The 18,893-nt window shown below is 43.1% G+C and overlaps 1 protein-coding gene across 4 annotated transcripts in view; it reads left to right on the plus strand.

Annotated features, from left to right (window-relative positions):
• LOC117600356 (Protein tyrosine phosphatase 99A) overlaps nt 1-18,893 on the plus strand; it is a 274,753-nt gene that overhangs the window by 209,308 nt on the left and 46,552 nt on the right. For all 4 annotated transcript variants that reach the window (XR_004580435.2, XM_034315697.2, XM_034315695.2 and 1 more), the window contains exon 3: nt 10,848-10,971. Coding sequence is in view for 3 of the 4 variants with exons in the window: in XM_034315697.2 (XP_034171588.1) it covers nt 10,848-10,971 (124 nt within the window). In the remaining variant the exon portion in view is untranslated. The remainder of the gene's footprint in view (nt 1-10,847; nt 10,972-18,893) is intronic.

Below are 18,893 nucleotides of genomic sequence, written 5' to 3' on the forward strand. Positions count from 1 at the left end.
TGAAAATTCGATAATAAAACCTGGCCCGGTCGAAAGCGTATCCCTGATACGTCCACGCGGAGTCTTCGTCCTGAAGGAACATCCAATTTTGAGAGGAAGCGAGTCGGACGTAGCAAGGATTGTCCGAGAGTAATGGTTTCCTGGCATCGGGTTTCTTTTGTGAAATAGTCGAGCGACATTTTTCTGGCAGCATGGATATTGAGTCTCCCTCCCCTCCGCTATCCGATGACGTCGAAGCCTTTTGTGTCATCGCGAAAAATCGATCGTTACCACGCGATGCGTCACGGCCCGTTGACACGTTGATTTTCGGCAATAATTTATGGATAAGCAGCCTTAAGCGCGTCCGGTTCGTTCGACGCGCATCGAAAATCATACTTCGCTCTTCTTGCTTGACGAAGAAACATTTCTGACCGGGCGATCGCATGCGCGAACAGTGAAATTCCGTCATAAATCGTTGCCAAGGTGGCTTGTCGAGAAGGATTCACTGGTTCGCGCCCGACCAACGGAAAGTAACCAACGTGAAACTCGCAGGGAACAATCCGGTGCGAAGCAGAAGAGATGTTTGTGCATCCGCAACTTCCGTGGCGTGGTATAAATCAAACGCGGGACATTCTTTAGCCGGTCGAGGTGCCCGACACCAGAAATAAGCCACTTCTGTCTCCGTTTGGCGAGAACGCCTGGAAACATCTTGATATACATTATCTTTCGTATAAATTTTACGACTACTTCCGCTTCCTCTATACATCTTCTCACGGCATCTCCTTTTCCTTCGGTTACTTACGAAGTGTTGCCGCCTTGAATCGAACACGTTGCCTCGCTCCTGCGGACCACGTCCGTCTGCATGAAAGTGCTTTTGTACCGGCGCATCTGGTTCGTTGCACGTTCTGGCATTTTGCATGAAAAATCGTCGCTCAACGCGATCTTTTTAGCACACGCGTCTTCGAGATAAAGAAGAAATACACGCCTGAAACTTTCATAATGTCGATAGAGAGAGAGATTACGATTCGTGACTAATGAACGATGTCCATCGCTAAAGTTACGCGTTCACGTATTGATGTATACCCTTTATAGACAAGTTGCCGAATTCAAAGGGTACTTATAGACTGGAGCGCCCTAAAGCAAGTGTACATCGTGAACGTTTGGCTTCCTGAAAGCTTCCTAAAGGTTCCGGTAGACATCATTGATGTAGAACATCAACAACTAGTGAATGGGCATCGCCTATAGGTGTTCGTTAAGTCGGATAAGCGGTGTTCTAAAAGCACCGTCGGTTGCCACGAGGAATTATTACTCCATCAGAAGCCTGCAAAAGGGTTTATGGCTCGCTAATGACGTGAACTTTTCGTAGTAATGGAAATTATATAACTGTCGCTGGTACAAAATTAAAGAGTAATGCTTGATATTATCGCGTATAGCTATTGCTTTCACGCGAGCCACCGTATGTTTTTTTCATTATCACCGGTAGTTAAAATTGAAGCTATCCCGGTCCGACGTATACGTTTCGGACATTTCGCTGGAAAACGTTGGCCAGATTACTTGGCCGACATGATATTACGTCCTACAAATCAAAATTGATTGCACCGTTATCGCTGTTACATGTACGCGACGTGTCCACTCTCTGCGCGGGAAGAAAGATGTCGCGTTTATTGCCACACTGGGAACACAGGAATTTCACGGAAAATATGCTGGAAAGCACCGATCGTTACTATCCGTTAATTGTTTTTGATGACACGAAAATTGAGCTGTCCTTTCCTTTCCAGTCCCTTTGTGCGCGTTTGCTAACAATTCAGAATTTCAAATTCAAAATGTCCACATTTCCTGCCTGTTAAAAGCCCATTTTATCAAAAGCAATTCAAAGGTAGGCTGTGCACGATATTTTAATAGCCGCATTGTTACACTGATTTTTATTCACTTTGTACAAAAAAAAAAAAAAAAAAAAAAATTGATAATTGAGCACGAAGAGATATTCATCGACTCATTAACCGGATAAGAAACGAAGGGCAAATTAAGAGAGAAACAGGGAACGTTGATTGCATATCGAAACGTTTAACCCCATCGAGCCTGTATCATCGGTCGCGTTCAATTTCCTGCCAAATAAATCCTAACGATAACGGTCGTCACGACAGTTTGCCGCGACGCGACGCGTCCCGACGCCAAAGTTTCGTCGGCAAGAGGCGAATCTTGGTGTTCCCGCAAGCGTGTTAGGCGAACGAGCAGAGGACGAATGGCAGCCCGATAGGCCACGAAGGAGCACGGTAGCTACGAGTAGACTTGACACTTTTGGCAAATTTCCACGCCGAGTTACGCGTTATCTTTTGTCTCGGAGTAATTGTTTCCCCGCTGGCGGGAGTGCGGCTACGATGACTACGACCACCGCCACGAAGACGTGAAACCAGAGGAGGATAAAGGGCGAAGAGAAGGAGGACGACGTCGTGTGCACAGCGGGGGAACACGGTGCAGGACTATCTCAGATATGGACGCGGACATTTATGTCGTAATGAAACGTCAGCCAGTTCCGCCCAACCGAATTTTCGGAACTCTCTGTCCCCGCTTGTAGATGCTAATTCGTATCCGCTCGTATTTCCAGCTGGCAATCTCGCCCAGCCGTATCTGCTGGCAAATTTCTGAACCCCCTCCGCTTCGTTATCATCGCTTTGCTTAACGCACGATTTCACTGCCATTGATTCGTCCCCGGCTTCTTTCAATCGCGATCGCTGCGGGAGTAACGATAAGATATCTAACATTTCGAGAGGGTAATTTGTAACGAATCTGGGAAACAAGGGGAACGCGAATTGAGGTTTCAATAAAAATCATCTGGCTGTCTCTTCCGAGTCAAAACACCGGTATCGGTAGCAAACATTTTACAATAACGTCAACAACCCCCTGCGCTGCGATTAAAACCCGTACGCAGTTCCCGAGCTACGTTCGTAGTAAATTCTAATTAAACCCTTTTCTCGGAACGTTTTAATATCGTGGACCTTTTGTGAATTCACTTTTTGTTCTGCTTTTTGTAATAACGATAGCCCAACTGCCGCAATCCTCGAACGAGAAGCGAGTATCATGAACATTTCCACAAAAATCTCGCGATTGTTTTACCATCTCTCGTATTATTATAATAACCCCTTTTTTTATAAATCGGCAAACTTTGCTCAAACGCGTTCTTATAACACATATCATGAGATGTTCTTTCTTTTATTTAATTGAGACACTTGAAACGCGCGCAAAAGTCCGTACTGTACGAAATCGCGTTAGGGAATAACCGGGAGAGCAATTGGAGGACTCGCGGGAGGAAGAGGAAGGTTGAATGGGTACAAAATTTCGCTGCTCTTTCGCGGTTTTTATCATTCTGCCTACGAATCGAGCTTTACCATAAGCTTCATTTACGGGAGGACGAAACGAATGGGCGCGTTGCTGTTTGCCGAGCGGATCCGAAAATAAATAGCGCGACGGGCTTCTCTGTCTTCGTTGGCTGGAAGCTGGATAGAACGAGCCGGTTACAAAGGACGTTTGAACGACGTTGAATCTTTAATCACGGTAGCATGGTGAAAAATTGCGCATCGTTTGGTCGAGAACCAGAGTAAAGTTCGTTTTCGGGGAAGACCGTTGCTTATCTCGTCGCGATACTTTCATCACTGTCGACCCCTCCTCTTTAAAGTGTTTAATTATCGTTAATGATATCTGCGATTAAAATTTCTTAACTGTTAGCGAATTTCAAGCCAGTGCATTTATGTTTTATCCCTTAAGCAAGAAAATTCTACAGTATCGTAATTTCGTATCCGTTTTCTTAGTTTCCGCGTTACAATTCTTCTGGAAAGACTTCCGGATGTAAGCTGCGTTCAACAGGATAAGCGTTTCGACATTGGAATCATCTTCATTAAAACGTCAAGACACGTCGGGATACTTATCCTGTTGGACACGACTTATATATTGAACTTCCTTTTACCAATAAGCACGGGAAAACTCGGTCATGAAAGTCTCAAGGATCTAATACGTTACATCTTCTCTTATCTCAGAAGACTCTTATATACTTTTCCAAGCAAAGAAGCTTTGCTAAAGGTATTCCCGTATGCAAATCGTAAGGCAGAGCGTTAAGCGCAAAGATCCTTTAATCTGCCATCTTTTCTTGAACAGACTAATGAACCAAACTGCTCGAAACTTTCTTTTCTTTAAATTACCGCGATGATAGATTAGTGTCTACTTTATGTTTCTTAGAATATTTTATCCTGGTAATCGCGGTGAACGCTGAATTTAATGACAAAAACTTTGCTCGCCAAGAGTGTACTTGATCGGAAGCAAACTTGCTTTGCGGTTCGAACAAGCTAGTTTCGTTGCACATTGTATTCGTTTCTTGCACACTCAGGCTGTCGGGTGGTTGAGGCAAGTTCTTTCAGTTCGTCGTTCGTTATCGTCACCGTGCACCACCATTATATTATTTCGTCTAAGCTTTTTTGCCCCACGCTCGCAAGTATTACGTCGCTCTAAACAAATGGATTATTCGCGGCAACATTTGTCTCTGTACTTTAGCCCGCGTGTTTAAAGCATCCCGGAGACGCAAGTAAAATATTTGCCCGCGAGACCATGCCCAAACAACTTCTCATATTTTTGCAGGTCACCCTCGTCCCTTCTCCTGCCTTTCTCGGTCCTCGTCTTATTCCAACCTCGACCCCTCTGTAAAACCCGTCAGCGTGTATTTTTACGAAGGATTACAGGATCCTATCGGTAATTCCGTCTACTTGCGACGGCTACGTCCCGACACCGAGCTGACAAACAACTTGCGATACAGGCGACGCGTTTCTTCTTTTATCATTACCGTGCAATTCTTCGAATTCTTCGGTAATGATAAATTGTTAAATTCACACTCCGGAAGTCATAATATGATCCAAAGCTCGTTACATCCCTGTTTCATCTATCCGCAAAGTAATCAAAAAACAAAGCAGCTTTTTTCCATTTTTTTCGAGACATCGGAAGCTTGAATCACGTGCTCGTGTAAATGAAACATCAACGCCGACGTGCACGTTAAACACGCCTAGCGTCGAGCTTTAGCAACCTCGTAAATAGAGCGACAAAATCATATACGTGCAAACATGACGCAAGAACGAGACGTCGCAGCTAGGACAAACAAGACTCACGGACAGGTGAACAAATATTACGCGTATATGAGATCGCGCTTGTCAATACGAAACTTGTCGAAGGGTGCGTCGATGCTGGGAAACAGCGGGAACCAAGCTTTAAGTAACTTCTTGCCCAGACTGCGTTTCACAACTTGCTTTGTTCCTTTTGTACCTTTGTGCTCGTCAGTTCCCTTCGAACGTGGAAAATTCGCTGGATTCGGTGGAACAGACCGCTCGCGTTCTTATTAATTCCGGTTTGAATTGTCCGACTTTTGTATGAAAAAAGCGAATGAATTCTTTGTTGGCGGTTTATGGAATATTTTAAGCGTAACGACGACAAAGTTTTCCTAATATCAAAATAGTGAACCTTTTTTTTTAGTTCTCTTATTAAAATTCCTGGTACCACCAAAGACAATACTATAATTATAGTAAGTATTCGAAAGATAAATTAAAACCGATATTAATATTATCTTTCTCATTGGGTATTCTTATATCGTCGCGCGAAATCCTCTAAAAGAGATTTTTGAAATGTTTGGAAACCTTTAGACTCAGCGATCGAGCGATCTTCTCGGTTCTGTATCACCTCGCGCTATCGCTCCATCAATATTATATCTCTTTATATCTCTCCCCACGTAGACCGGATATTTGCCCACTGCTACGCAGATATTGCATTCTTCGCGAGTGCCTTGAACCTCCATTTCCTTCCGACTCGCTTCTCATCACCTTTCCCAGACGTATTTTACTGTTTCAAATGAAACGTGCGATGTTGGCGTACGATTTCGTTAAAAACACAAGAATCTTTATCGTCGCGACGATTTAGTCACTTGTTTCATAAATATCAATTTCATTCCCTTGAACTACAATTACCATTACCCTGTAGTAGAAAAAAAAATCCTCAAATGCAGAGAGTTAATATTCTAACTGCGGGAGAATTCCGGCGAATGGGGACGTAAAGTGCGGGCCGGAAGTGACCGCGATATTACTGGAAATTTCGTTGGTACTCGACTCGACCTCGACCTCGGTATTTTACACGAGAAATCCCTCGAAAAGAAGCGTTGAAGAGGGTGGTCGGTAAAAGGGTGAACGGCCGGTTTTCAGTTTGAATTTTTGCGAGTAGAGCAGAAATACGAGTTTCACTTGGTGGCTGGCTCCTAACTAGCCAACCTCGACCATTTCAGCTCCCTGGACAACCAGATAAAATGTAAAACGGAAAGGCCGGCTGGTTTGCTTGTCCAGCTATGGCGGTGCTCGTCTCGGACACGGAATACATCCCATCAAAAACAGCACCGTGAAATTACCGCGTACCGGTACCTTTATACTCCACGTGCAACCGGTCAACGGATTTTTTGTACACGTATTTTTTTGGTAACATCGTTTTTCGAACGGGTTCCCGGTACTTCCAATATATAGGCTACGCTAACGAGTGACTCTGTACGCCCGAAACGAACAGGAAATGTGGAACAAAGCTTTATTGTATGTGGCTTTTGTTTTCGGCCAGAATTTGTTCTGAGATTGTGTGGGCTTGGGATTGATTTTACCATTGTGTGAATTTCTTTGTGAACTTTTGCAGGAATCACGGAAAAACAGAGCACCTAAATTCTTCGTTATTTAAAATTCTTTTATGGAACATAGCTTTATAATTTTGGATGAAATTGTGGAATTCGCAAATTACACGCGGAAAATTTAACATGGCCCTCGGAAAATTACATTTTCAACGAGGTTCGACAGTGTTTCGGCTCACGAGAGATGGAGCACACACAGACGTGAGAAAAAAAAATGGTAGCAGGATGGATGAGGAAGGATGAGAGAAAATCCTTTCGCCTTCGAAAGCGTTGCTGAACGCACTTGGTGGAAACTAGCTTCTATTACTTGTAGCCGCTCGACACCTGGGTTCCAAGCTGCTCGTCCACGAAAGATCCACGCAAATCCCGGTGAATCGAATCGATATCCCGATGGAAACAACGGGCAAGAATGGACCACCGGCCAATTTCCTCGGCTGTGTTTGCGATTTTTCACTTTGCGCATGTCCCTCTTCTAACGATAATCCTGGGACGGCACAAGGGAAAAACGTCAGCGTATAGTCAGACAGAAGGGAAATTACGGTGCACGGGAGAAAGATGCAAAAACAGTGGATGTCTGGTTGTCGTTAACCTTTTGCCAGTAAGTTTGCCCCGTTTATTCGGGACACGTTTATCAAGTTTTCTGGAAATGAATATTCAAAGTCTCTTAATGAAAACAGTATTACTCGCGGCGGTTTCTCTGAGCAGTTTAATAGGATTCGCGAACTGCTGCGTTCAACAGTCAGTTAAACTCTAATATATCAAAAATTATCAAAGATTTTCCATTCATGATATTCAAAATCGGCAGCATCCGTTCTGTTTTCTTCGAATTTTCAAAGATTCTTTTTTACCTGCTTATCTTTATCGGAACGACTTTTGTATGCTTGTCTAAATCCGACGATAACTTCATATTTTGTGGATAATGGGGGCATCTCTTTAAATCTTTTATTTCGCATTACTGCTTCGGGCTAGCAACGTCTTATCCGAAGCAACTGTTTGTATTTCCAATATTTCCCAACGCGGTGTCGGGTGGATGAAACCATAGGAGACAGTTTATCCTTTAAAGTTTATCCTCCGCTCGTTTCACGACGGGAAACAATGCTTCTTCTTCGCTTTCTTCCTTTACGAGCCGAGAAATCGATTCGAAACACCGTGTACTGACATCTCTCACAAAATTTCAAGTAGTGTAAACTTCAAACCACTCGTAAAAATATGTAAGGATTTATTGCCGAATGAATAAAAACATTTCATCTTAAGAAAGATTAATAATCGCCAGGTATTTAATTATGTACCGTGCGTCGCCGACTTTCCGGACGAATTTTTGGTACCGTTGATAGCGTTTGGAATACCAATTATCATCAATAGAACCAGGTCATAGAAGATTCAAAACGTGATTCGTGTAATTGCATTGCGATTTTCTCGAATAAATATGAACATTAAGGGGAAGGGATATAGAGAGGACACGGGTAAACATTATCTAGCAAATATACGGTATGGAAACGTAGAATGTAATGGAGACTCGGTTTCAATAAGGTTCGATTGAATGCTTGCGGTATAGTGTACTTCATCCGATCAAGTATTTCCTCGAGGAAAAATGCGATACGAGGAGAAGAATACCAGTGTTTAGGGGTTGGATTGATGCGTGTAAGATTCGGTATCGAACAAGATACCTCTATACAAACACACTCTAATGTGTGTTTACGATTTGTAACGTTGATAGTTTGTTCAACTTTTTACTCCGATTGAATTCTCTCGATTATCTCGTCGTTAACTACAACGTTAGGGTAAGATTCAAGGAAAAGATGCAGAATGGTATGGAAACAGAGGGAGTTAATGGTTAAATGTCGAGGTCTAACGACGAAACGAAAGGAGATATATTTACGTGGGAGCCATATGGTTGAGCATGGCAAAACAGTTCTTAAAACGACGCCCGTAAATTTCGGTAAACGGCCTCGCTGGAATTTATATTCCGCGTATAGCAAAGGACAGGCGCAGCGGTGTCCCTCTGTGTGCAGTTACGTCGGTATGCGGCGTAACCTATATAACTTCCGGTATCAAGCGTCCGCGGATGCTCGTTACCGTGCAGAAGACGCATTTCGTCCTGGTTTCAGTAACATGGTCGGCTCTAATTGAGAAAAATTGTTGTTACCTCGCTTGGACAAAGGCTGGGGAAACAGTTTCGAGGGTTTCTTTGCTCGTGCCAAACTGTTTTTTCTCTATCCTTTGCGAAATTTACTACCCAAGTTACCTTGCTTTAAACGAACACGTTAACAGCCACCCCTGAAAATGGACAGTTATAATGAAACTCATTAAAAAAACCAATTATCACGAATAGGATCGATCAATTTTTCAATCGAAGCTTTTAACCCTTTGACTGCTGAGGATTTTAGGCTTGAACGTTCTGTGTGTACGAAATAAGAATCAAAACAATTACACTTATTACTTTTCTTTTTATTCCATTTCATTTCTCAGTTTATTTTTTCATTTGTTTTTCTTTTTCACTGTTTTGTCGTATTATCATAATGTGATAACATATGGTGTGTAATTAATAATATGCGTTGATAACTTTTATTTAATTATGATTAGTATATACAAGGAATAATCTATGGGCGTAGATAGTTTTCATCGGACGCATATGTGCGTCCATAGCAGACAAAGGGTTAATATTCAAATCCATCAGTATTTTCAATTTATAGATAACAGGAAACAAAAATGGCTTTAAACTTTTATCGCATTACAGGTCGCTGAATGGGCGTAATTGAAACTTTTCAAATATTTGCACGCTTTTAACCGAACAACTGGTCGATTCAAATGAGAACTGCGAAATCCTCGTTTCTCTCGTTTCGTTTAAACTTGCGCGCTGCTGTTTGGCCAGCTCGATGTTTCGAGCAGACAAAAGCGGATGTGGAGGGTCCTGACAGGCTCGCGAGGTCAGCCAATAAGTCTGAGAGGATTCGATCACGCCCCGTTCGCGTTTCCATCGTTCCGCTCGATAAGACTGCACAAACGAACCCGATCACCCGTTCCTGCCGGCCAACGATTATTTTTCTCCCTCTTGGCAGCTCGTCGGGTTCGTTAAGCGAACGACAATACGCTTTATTCCCGTCGTTCGACACTTTTTCCTTTCATCGTCGTGTCATACGGTTCGGGGGAAAGAAACGACAAGTGGTCGGGAAATATTTACTCCTCTTTATAGCGCGATATGCGAATTAGAGACAATTTCAACTCGCCTAACGAAGTTTGGACGAATTAAACACGGTAGGAGAGAATAAAATTGCACCGAGGCTGGTTGCAACAGGCTACGTTCACAATAGACGATTAATTGCTCGGTACCAAGCAGCTTCTCCTTGCTTCTACAAAATGTTAGAACTCCGATGGAACGGTGTATGTGTAACGAGAAGAACCGGTGTTGGTGCAGAGGTCACAGGAGGATGACGGCTCCATTCTGGAGGGTTGCTGGTCCCTCTTCTCATTTATGATCTTATGCAACGTGCGCACAATGTTATATCTCCGCGGTGGCGTGGCGGTGCATATTAAACGGTTCACTCTTATCCGATGTGGTCGTTGCGACGGGCGTGATCGGTGTGTCGTTTTTGAACACCTTCGAAACCTCCCTTCTTCGTGGTAGATCGCAGACGGTCATTTTTCGAAGCAACGTGATACGTTGTAATCCGAACGAACCAGAATTCTTTATTCTTTACGAAATTATATAGAATGGGATCGGATGGTTATTCGTATTCCTTGTTTCTGTTTGTTCCAAGAACCATGATGGTGTAATTGTAACACCTTTAGCCTTTGTACTTTGTTCTTTGAAACTTTTTTAAAGCTTCCCTGACGGTTTTATACATCTTCAGAAACTTTAACGTAATCGCGGCTAAGAGGTTCAAGTTTTTATAATCAAAAACGCTCCAGGTGATTTTCTTATTAGAGAGAAATATACACGAAATGAAAGTTTAAGGCGTAACTTTCACGCCTTGACACTCATTTTTTCCTCTTAAAATCATTATTATTAAGAAAAAGGTGTAACGAATTAAATAAAAAATGGAGAACTACTGTTTGTATCTCTGATTAGCTAGCGGGAAACAATTTCAACGTACCACAAAGCGTCTTCAGTGCAAATAATTAAACAGAACGTTAAGTTCGTTTGAACTAGGATTAAAACTTGGAAATTTGCTTTCAGATGTTCCTGATCCACCGGAAAGGCCTCTCTTAACAAACCTTACATCGAGGTCCGTGAATTTATCCTGGGCACCGAGCGCTAATTCTCATAACAATCCGATCTCGCACTACGTCATCGAAACTCGGTAAGTTCTTTAAATATTGACTTTACCCTTTTCCGCTCGGTGTAAGCCCGTTTTCAATTACACCCCGGTATTGTGATGAAAATTCGACGCCGTGCTTTGGATCGAGTCCCGGAAAATTAATCTGCCAAAAGCAGAGGATCTTGATTCAGCTCGTTCCTCGACAAACTTCTTCGTCTTATTTTTTCTTTCCCACTGTCTCAGCCATACGTTGGCAAAATGCAACAAACGAAATTCAAGGCTACAACTACCTCTAGTTCGAAGGTAATGAGGATGCGCGAAAGAAGGGGTAAGTTAAATAGCCGGCTGCACTCGAGTACGTCCCGGTCTGATTATCTTTCAGATACAAGCTACGAGTTCGAGGCTTTAGCTGGAGGAACGGGAAACGGATAAAATAAAAGGAGTTACTAGGGATAAGAAGTGCGGTGTCGATAAGCACCCTTTGTTCTCCCTCGCTTCTCCAGAGACCTGTTATCTTCTCCCCTTTCTTTAGCTCTGTCCGTTTCTTTCGTTTACCCCTTACGCTTTTCTCCCTGCTAACCCTCTTTTTCTTGTTCCACCTACTGCAACTCGCACCTTACTCTCACGAGTTCCTTCCGATTTTCCAGCGGAGAAATTCGCTATCGACATTTCCGAGTGGCACGTATATCGAATGACCACTCGCGAACGTTACACAGAGGTGGAGGAAAAGGCGCGAAAGCAAGTCGATGTGGTAGAAAAATTCTTTCTCTTTTCTACTCGCCGTTCTCTATTTACCTTTTCCTCTTCCCCTCGCTCTCGCTCTCTCTCTCTATCGCACTGTCTCCGTCGATTGTTCTCCGTTAGTAACTCATTCGGTTTTGTCGATGGCTTTTGTCGTGCCAACTGCGAGAAGAGTGGTCGGTCGTTACCATAACTTTTAACCGAACGTAAATCGCGATCACTCTCGCTACCCGTTGTAAATAACCTTGCTTTAATTCAATTTGCGGCACGAGCTTCCGTTTTATTCAGAACGTGGCTGCAATTATCGTGACGCGTTGGTAAGAATAACGAAGGTAATGAAAATCTTGTCAACCGTGAATTCTTACTTCTGCTATTGTGCATTATTATATTAAATTATAATTAGAGTTTCAATCCGTCTTATTATGCGCGCCTATTTTCACCGTGACAATCAACGTGTTAAGGTTCGCTCGTTTCAGCCAGCTTACTGTTCAACTTTTCTTATTTTACCCCGCGTCGTGAAATGAACCGAGCAAATTCAGGTGTAAAAAGCAAGAACAAGAAGAGGAAGAAAAAGGAAAGGGAAGAAATGAAGACGATGAAAGGGGTACGATTGCAGAAGGGGTTGAGAGAAAAAGAAAATTAGTTTGAGTCTTTGAGGAAAGAAAACAATGGAAGCTCCTCCGTGGCGTAGAAAGTAGATCTTCAATTTTTATCTCTCGTTCTTTTTTTTCCACCCCCCCATTTCCTTTACAGCTTTAGCGTAATGCCCGCTGGTATCGTGGTAAAGCTTCATAAATAGTTTTAAATTACATTGGCTCGTAAATCAGTCTTCTAATGAGATTTCCATTAAATCCGCTTTCGGTGCCGTTTTAAATGCTCTCGTTCCGCGGAAATTGCAATTCCCATCGTTTCCTTATTGATACTTTTTTCCATTTCTCTCGAGCGTTATTCGAAAATTAACTTTATTATCAAATGACTGTATTAGATTTATTTCAACGACACAGTGATTCCATAAATGAAACTGCCAATCGTATCCGACTGAATTATAGACGAGTGAATAATCATGAAAAGTTTATTAATTGCAAGCTTCTGATAAATAAAGCATTAAACGTCAATTAAAAGCCACGTGTCGGGTATAAATTGAAGGATCTCGGAAGAGCCGGAATTCTTAATCAAGTTTCTTTCTCGATCTTCTTATTCTCGCCCCGCGGGTCAGCCAGACAAAGCCGCGAAGGCGCGAGAGAGGAAGAGGAGAAGTTATAGGAAATAATATATCAGCCGGTGTCGTTATGGTCGCCGAATATTGAAGTTTCGCCCGCGAACCATTTCGCCTCGCCGCTTTACTGGCAGGCCCTTTCAGAAAACTATCGTAATACCTCATAGAACTTGGAAAATATTAGTTTTATAATAAAGTTCGAACAAACTTCCATTCTCTGCTCACCGTCCCGGCGAGCCCACCATCTTAGCCGAGGTTCGAACGGTACGGACGGCTCCGCGCAGTCATTTCGTCGGTGGATTATTAATCTTCGAGGAAATCAAGGCACCGTTTTGACGAGGAACTCTTCACAATGCCGTGTTCCGACGATTCTCGAGCAACGAACAAGCCCGCCGACGTCGAAACTTTCGCGAACGATAAACGGCTCGTCCCGTAAGTTTCGTGGGTCGAATTAAAAATTCGATGTCCCCCGGGATGGCTGGAGAAAGTCCTGCTGTTCCCGAGCTGCTGCGACGATTACAAACTGAAACGAGTTCCTTAGACTTCTAAGGAGGGGGACGAGTATCTCACGGATCGAGCGAATAACGATATTTCTTACGTATGTTACAAATGGTTTTCGGAGTTGATAATCATTGATTAATTCAAGCAAAGAATAAGGCAGCGAATCACAATATTTCTCAGCAATTGTGAAATGAAACGATATATATTTGAAAAGTTTAATTCTCTTCGCTTTTTATACTCTCACAAGTATCTCCAAAATACGTTCGTGTGGGTGTACAGTCTTTTTACTCGTATCCCGTTGAATTCGTTCGTTTGCGAAATCGTCGTAGGAAGTTTGTTGTAGCTTAACGAAGTCACGAAACAGGTCCATGTTCGAACGAGAGGAAACAGCACTCGATGGAAGACATCGATTACACTTAAGCTCGTTCGGAGTCGAACTCCGCTCGCGATATTCGATTAGGAGTACATGTGGAGCGTCCTTTGTGCCCGTGATTGAAGAACTCGTGTTTGTTTTCGCTAGCTATACAGAGCATTTAAGCTCGATTCACTTGTCTCTGGAAATAGGGTCGTGTTATCAGGCTGCTTTGTCCGTTCTCCGCAAAAAGACGTACCTTGGACGATAAACACCTTGCTTCTGAGAGACAAGAAATCCGCTTCACTCGCTATCGACTTGCTCGATAATTGTTTCACCAGACGATACTTTCATCTCTTTACTAAACAATCGATAATATCTTGTTTAAAACAAAACAAGGTACTTTTAATATTTACTCAAATATTTACGCGACCCTGTTTTGGGATAATCTGTATATAGCAGAATTGTATCTATGAAGTACTATAATAACGTTTGGAAACCGAGTACTCGCTAATGGAGAATATTAAGCTCAAATTTATTGATTCATTGTTTGTTTCAGCGATAAACCAATCAATTCGCATCGAAAATATTGATGAAACGTTATATCCATTTAATTTCGAATTTCAAATTGGTATGCCATGAGTGTTATTTTATTGCAGTGGGTACTCTTGTATCATCAAATCAAATCAGACTTCATAAGCGTAAAAGACAATTGTGCCTTTCAACATTCGTTCCTTTTAATTTTCAGCTCGTAAACTATATTTAAAGATAGTATAAGGTACGTGACGAGATTGGTCAGACTAAAATCATCGTAAATTTCGTGTCTACGTCCCTCTCGTCTGACTTTCCTCATTTCTTTCACTCCCTGTTTAACCTGGTTTCGCAGCTGACGCTGCCTTAAACACCGGATCCCATGAAGAATTCCTTCAATTTAGCGAATATAATTTTCCTCATCGCGGCATCCGAGTAACCTCGTTCCTCTTCACGGGCTTGTTTGAATAACGAATTAACGTCACTTACGTGACACACAACTGAATCGCGGCGAGAAGGGTCGTTTTCGATTCCTTTGTCGCTCATTAAATAGCTAGCTCGTCGATCAATTGTATCGAAAGCTTCTCATTAATTTTGTCCCGTTGAAACGTAACGATGGAGCATTGTACGAAAAACCATTGACCCGTTTCACTGTGGTCGGATCAATGCAACCGGGAACAATGGAGACACAGATGACACTTATGAAAGTAACATCGACAAATTTTCACTGACGCTACCTATCTTTTCAACGAAAATCTCGTCGAGTGCTTCTGACTCGTTCAATGGATCCCGAATTCTCGTTCGCGATATTCGATTGTTTAAGTATCGCGCGTTGAAAAGTACGCTCCAAATCAGTAATTATTTAATCACTAGCAGAGTCACGGTATTCAATATTCGCAAACGGAATTTCCCGAGTAATTCCGTAGGACGACACCGATCTGGCAGGCTCGAAGAAACACCGCGATTATCGAAAATACCCTGTGCTTTCGGGAGAAGGATTTCCTTTGGAGAAGTAAGACGTATCGGGACGTGGATGAAGGGGTGGCGTGCACGGATAAAGCCAAATGCAAAGAAAAGGAGGGGAAAAGAAGAAAGGGAAACAACCGAACGTCCTGATCCTTGTCGGAAATCCCTGGGAGATTTGCCGCTTCCATCAGCGTACCATTGCTTACACGATACCTAGCCTCGGTCAGTCGACTTAATTCCAGAAATTGTGCTATTGCCATGTTTATGGCGAGGAATTCGAGCTGTGCCGGTTATTCGGCCATCGCGAAGATTACAGAGAAAACTTAATTATAAAGATACTGATTGGCTGGATCCTCCGGAGGCCCATTACCTACCAAAGAGAAGACAAACCTACACACCTACTAAAATTTCATACACGCATTGGCTGATTGCGATTGCAGCGGCTCACTTTTCATTCGAAGTGCAATAAGATGGCGATGAAATATCTGACGTCATTTTGCTAACAAGCTACACTCCTCGAATTTGGTAAATGCTTCTCTTCCTAATGATGTCAATAAAGGCTATTTCGAGGATCTATTTCGAAATTAGAATATCAATCAATTAATAAGCACTTACGCTTGAAAGGTTCGTTCAGAAACGCGATGCAATTGAAGGATTTCCGTCTTCGTTGAGTACGAATGAACGCTGGATCCATCGAAAGGAAGACATTTAAATGAAGAACCGGCTCATTGTTCCGGGAAGTTGTTGAACTGCTTATAAATTTATTAATACGAGGATTTATATTCCGACACCGAGGTCTCCTTCTCGTCCGTCTTCCAGTTTCTCGACTGCAGGGTAAACGGGAACTTTTAATTACGCACGGTGTCCCTCTTCTTGCACGCGTCTCGACGCCTTTCGAGATGATTTAAAACACCGACGAACGGGAAGAATGGAGGGAAGAAGGCGACGAGGGAGCGAGCGTCGCGTAGGACAAGCAATTTCACGGTCGACGGAAATAAGAAAAAAAAAAAAAAGGAGAAGAAGAAGAAAGGGAAGAATGAAGATGAGAGGCAGCCACAGGGATGTGGAATATATTCGCGCGGACGTGGGGTAAAAAGGAAACGAGCCGGTCTTAGGTTGGCTAGAGACCGGAAGAAGAGAAGGGTGAGCGCGAAAGCGTGCACGCGCGGATCGCTCGAAATGCGAAGCGATCGAGCAAGGCTGACGTCGGAAGATTTATTGGACCAGGCACGATTTATTCGACGCGTTTAAATGCCTACTTTATCGATGCCCCGCTCTGGCTACTCTGTTTAAACCGTACAACCCCATTTTCTGGCCCTCGCGGAAATCAATTCCGCGCCCGGTGAAAATGTAATCTTACCAGTCGGTTGAAAAATTCGTCGTATAAAGGGTATAAATTTGGCGATTTAATAAATTCTTCTGGCCACGCTGCCGGCTGAATCGAGCCCCGCATGAAATATGACACGGTTGCGCCTCGCCTCGAATTGTGTGTTGGCCACTTTTATTCGAGCATCGAGGGATGAAAAGAAGAAAAAAGAGAATCACGTGTCGTCGGAGGAAAAGAATCGAAGGATCGTGTCGACAGCATCGATGACGATATAAATCTTATCGTGGACTCTGTGAATTCGACGAATATATCAATGTTTCTATTACTCGACAAATAACAGTCACTGGTTACTGATAACAGGACCAGAATTCAATGCACCATGGAAAACGGTTCTTCTCTGAACTGATGATAATTCCGTGCGTCGCCGACTCTCCGAAAGGATCCTTGGTATTTACAGGGAAGCATAGTGCGAGAAGCGAATCGACGAAGAGAAAAATTTCTATGTTCCAGTCGCAGTTGGAAGTCTCGCAAACCTAACAGAAGTCTTCGGTATTTATCACAAACGGATGGAAAATGAAACAACTGTTTATCAAACCGAATTGACTGGGTAAAGTCGCTTTTCCCGGTATCGATCTCGCGACTTTATTACCAACAATCGGCACTAAACACGTGGTGAAAATCGATAAACTCGCGATAAACGTAGCCACGAGCTCGTTTGCATATCTGCATTACGGGCTGGTAACGCGTCTGCTCGCGGCGAGCCTTTATGGATAGATTAATCCCGGGGCTTAACGACGCTTTCCCAGATTTCACGTTTTAAATCCGGTCTCCAATTCTCTTCTTGCTTTTCCCTCTATTTCTCCTTCGTCCCATTATCTCTGCTCTGTTGTACGGAAGGAACGAAGTTTCGCTTTGAAACAACGTTCTATTTGGAAAGTTATGGGAAACGTTGCGCGCGGTGCAGGATCATCCTTCTAACAGAGAAATTTTGACGCGGAAAGGGCATCCCGGTTCCACGCACGCGTTCGCTATACCGTAATTCACAGATTTGTAGCCGTAGCGTATTTGAAATCCTGCTTTCCGCGAACATTACTGCATCCGGTAATTACGGATTTTGGACGAGTCGCTAATTTGCCGGCTTTCTAGCCTGGAATCCAGTTATTAGTGACCCGTTGGAATGCTAAATAACTAATTATCGGCGATCGAATTAAATCTTTATTTCAACCGGCTACGGATTGGCTCGCGTGCATATTGAAAAGTGTCGATAAGCTACTACTGATTAGAGGATCGCGCGATACTACCCCTCGTTTGTTAGTAACCAAACTTAGTGAAATACAGACGGATTAAGTTTAGTTTCTTCTCTCGATGGATAAAAATGAACGTTGTTAATACGACACTAATATTTTCCGTGAAAATGAAATCGTCGTCTACGCGTGAGACAGGTGAATAATTAAGGTGTGAAACATTTGGTAGATACGCAAAGGTATCGACGGCATCCACCGGTGTAATGTGACCTAATTAATCCGACAATAGATAAGCGAGTTGCACGGAGCCGCGCACGATTCCAATGGATATCCCGAAGGAGAAGATAAGACCTTTGAAATATCGACAGCGGCTGAAGGGTGTACAGAGGTCGAGACAGAGAGATAATCCCCTGGAGAGGTTCCCGCCACGGAGCTTAACCAGTCAGGGATAATCACCGTAAGGCACCTCTATATCCACGTAAGACGGTATCGACGTCGACGATCGTCTCGAATTTCAACGAGGCTGCAATAAAGATTCGTCAGCCGGCTCACCCCAGGAGTCCACGATCAGCCGAGTTTTCACCGACATTTTCCTTTCCTCCCCTCTTCCGTTTCCTCTTTCGTCCGACCAGAGATTAGAATCCGCGGACCGACAGGCTGGATTTGCGACCCCGAAAATTGAACTCGCCCCGACCACCTTTCAAGGGTTACACGACGAATATTTTCCGCACCAGGGAATTTCTACTTTTCACCACTCGAAAGAAGTATAATTGTTCGCTGGAAAATATTGCGGGAGGGTGGATGAGTTATAGCACAGAAATTTGGAATCTTTATTTCTTTATTAACGTACAAACGGTGCATCGTTTTTAAAATTTTAATCCTTTGAAATCTTCGACGCGATTAAATTATACAGGGAATAATGATTTTCAACAGTTTCAAGGGTATCACTTTATTAGACCAATTAAGAACATTAAGTTTCTCAAAGCTATCCAAGAGTTTAACGAACGTTCGACTTGGAGTAAACAAGAAGCTGATTAAATTACTCGAGAATTTACAGAGGAGACTATCGAGTGTCCGTCACTATTC

Source organism: Osmia lignaria, chromosome 15 (assembly GCF_051020975.1).
Source record: "Osmia lignaria lignaria isolate PbOS001 chromosome 15, iyOsmLign1, whole genome shotgun sequence".
Lineage (NCBI taxonomy): Eukaryota > Metazoa > Arthropoda > Insecta > Hymenoptera > Megachilidae > Osmia > Osmia lignaria.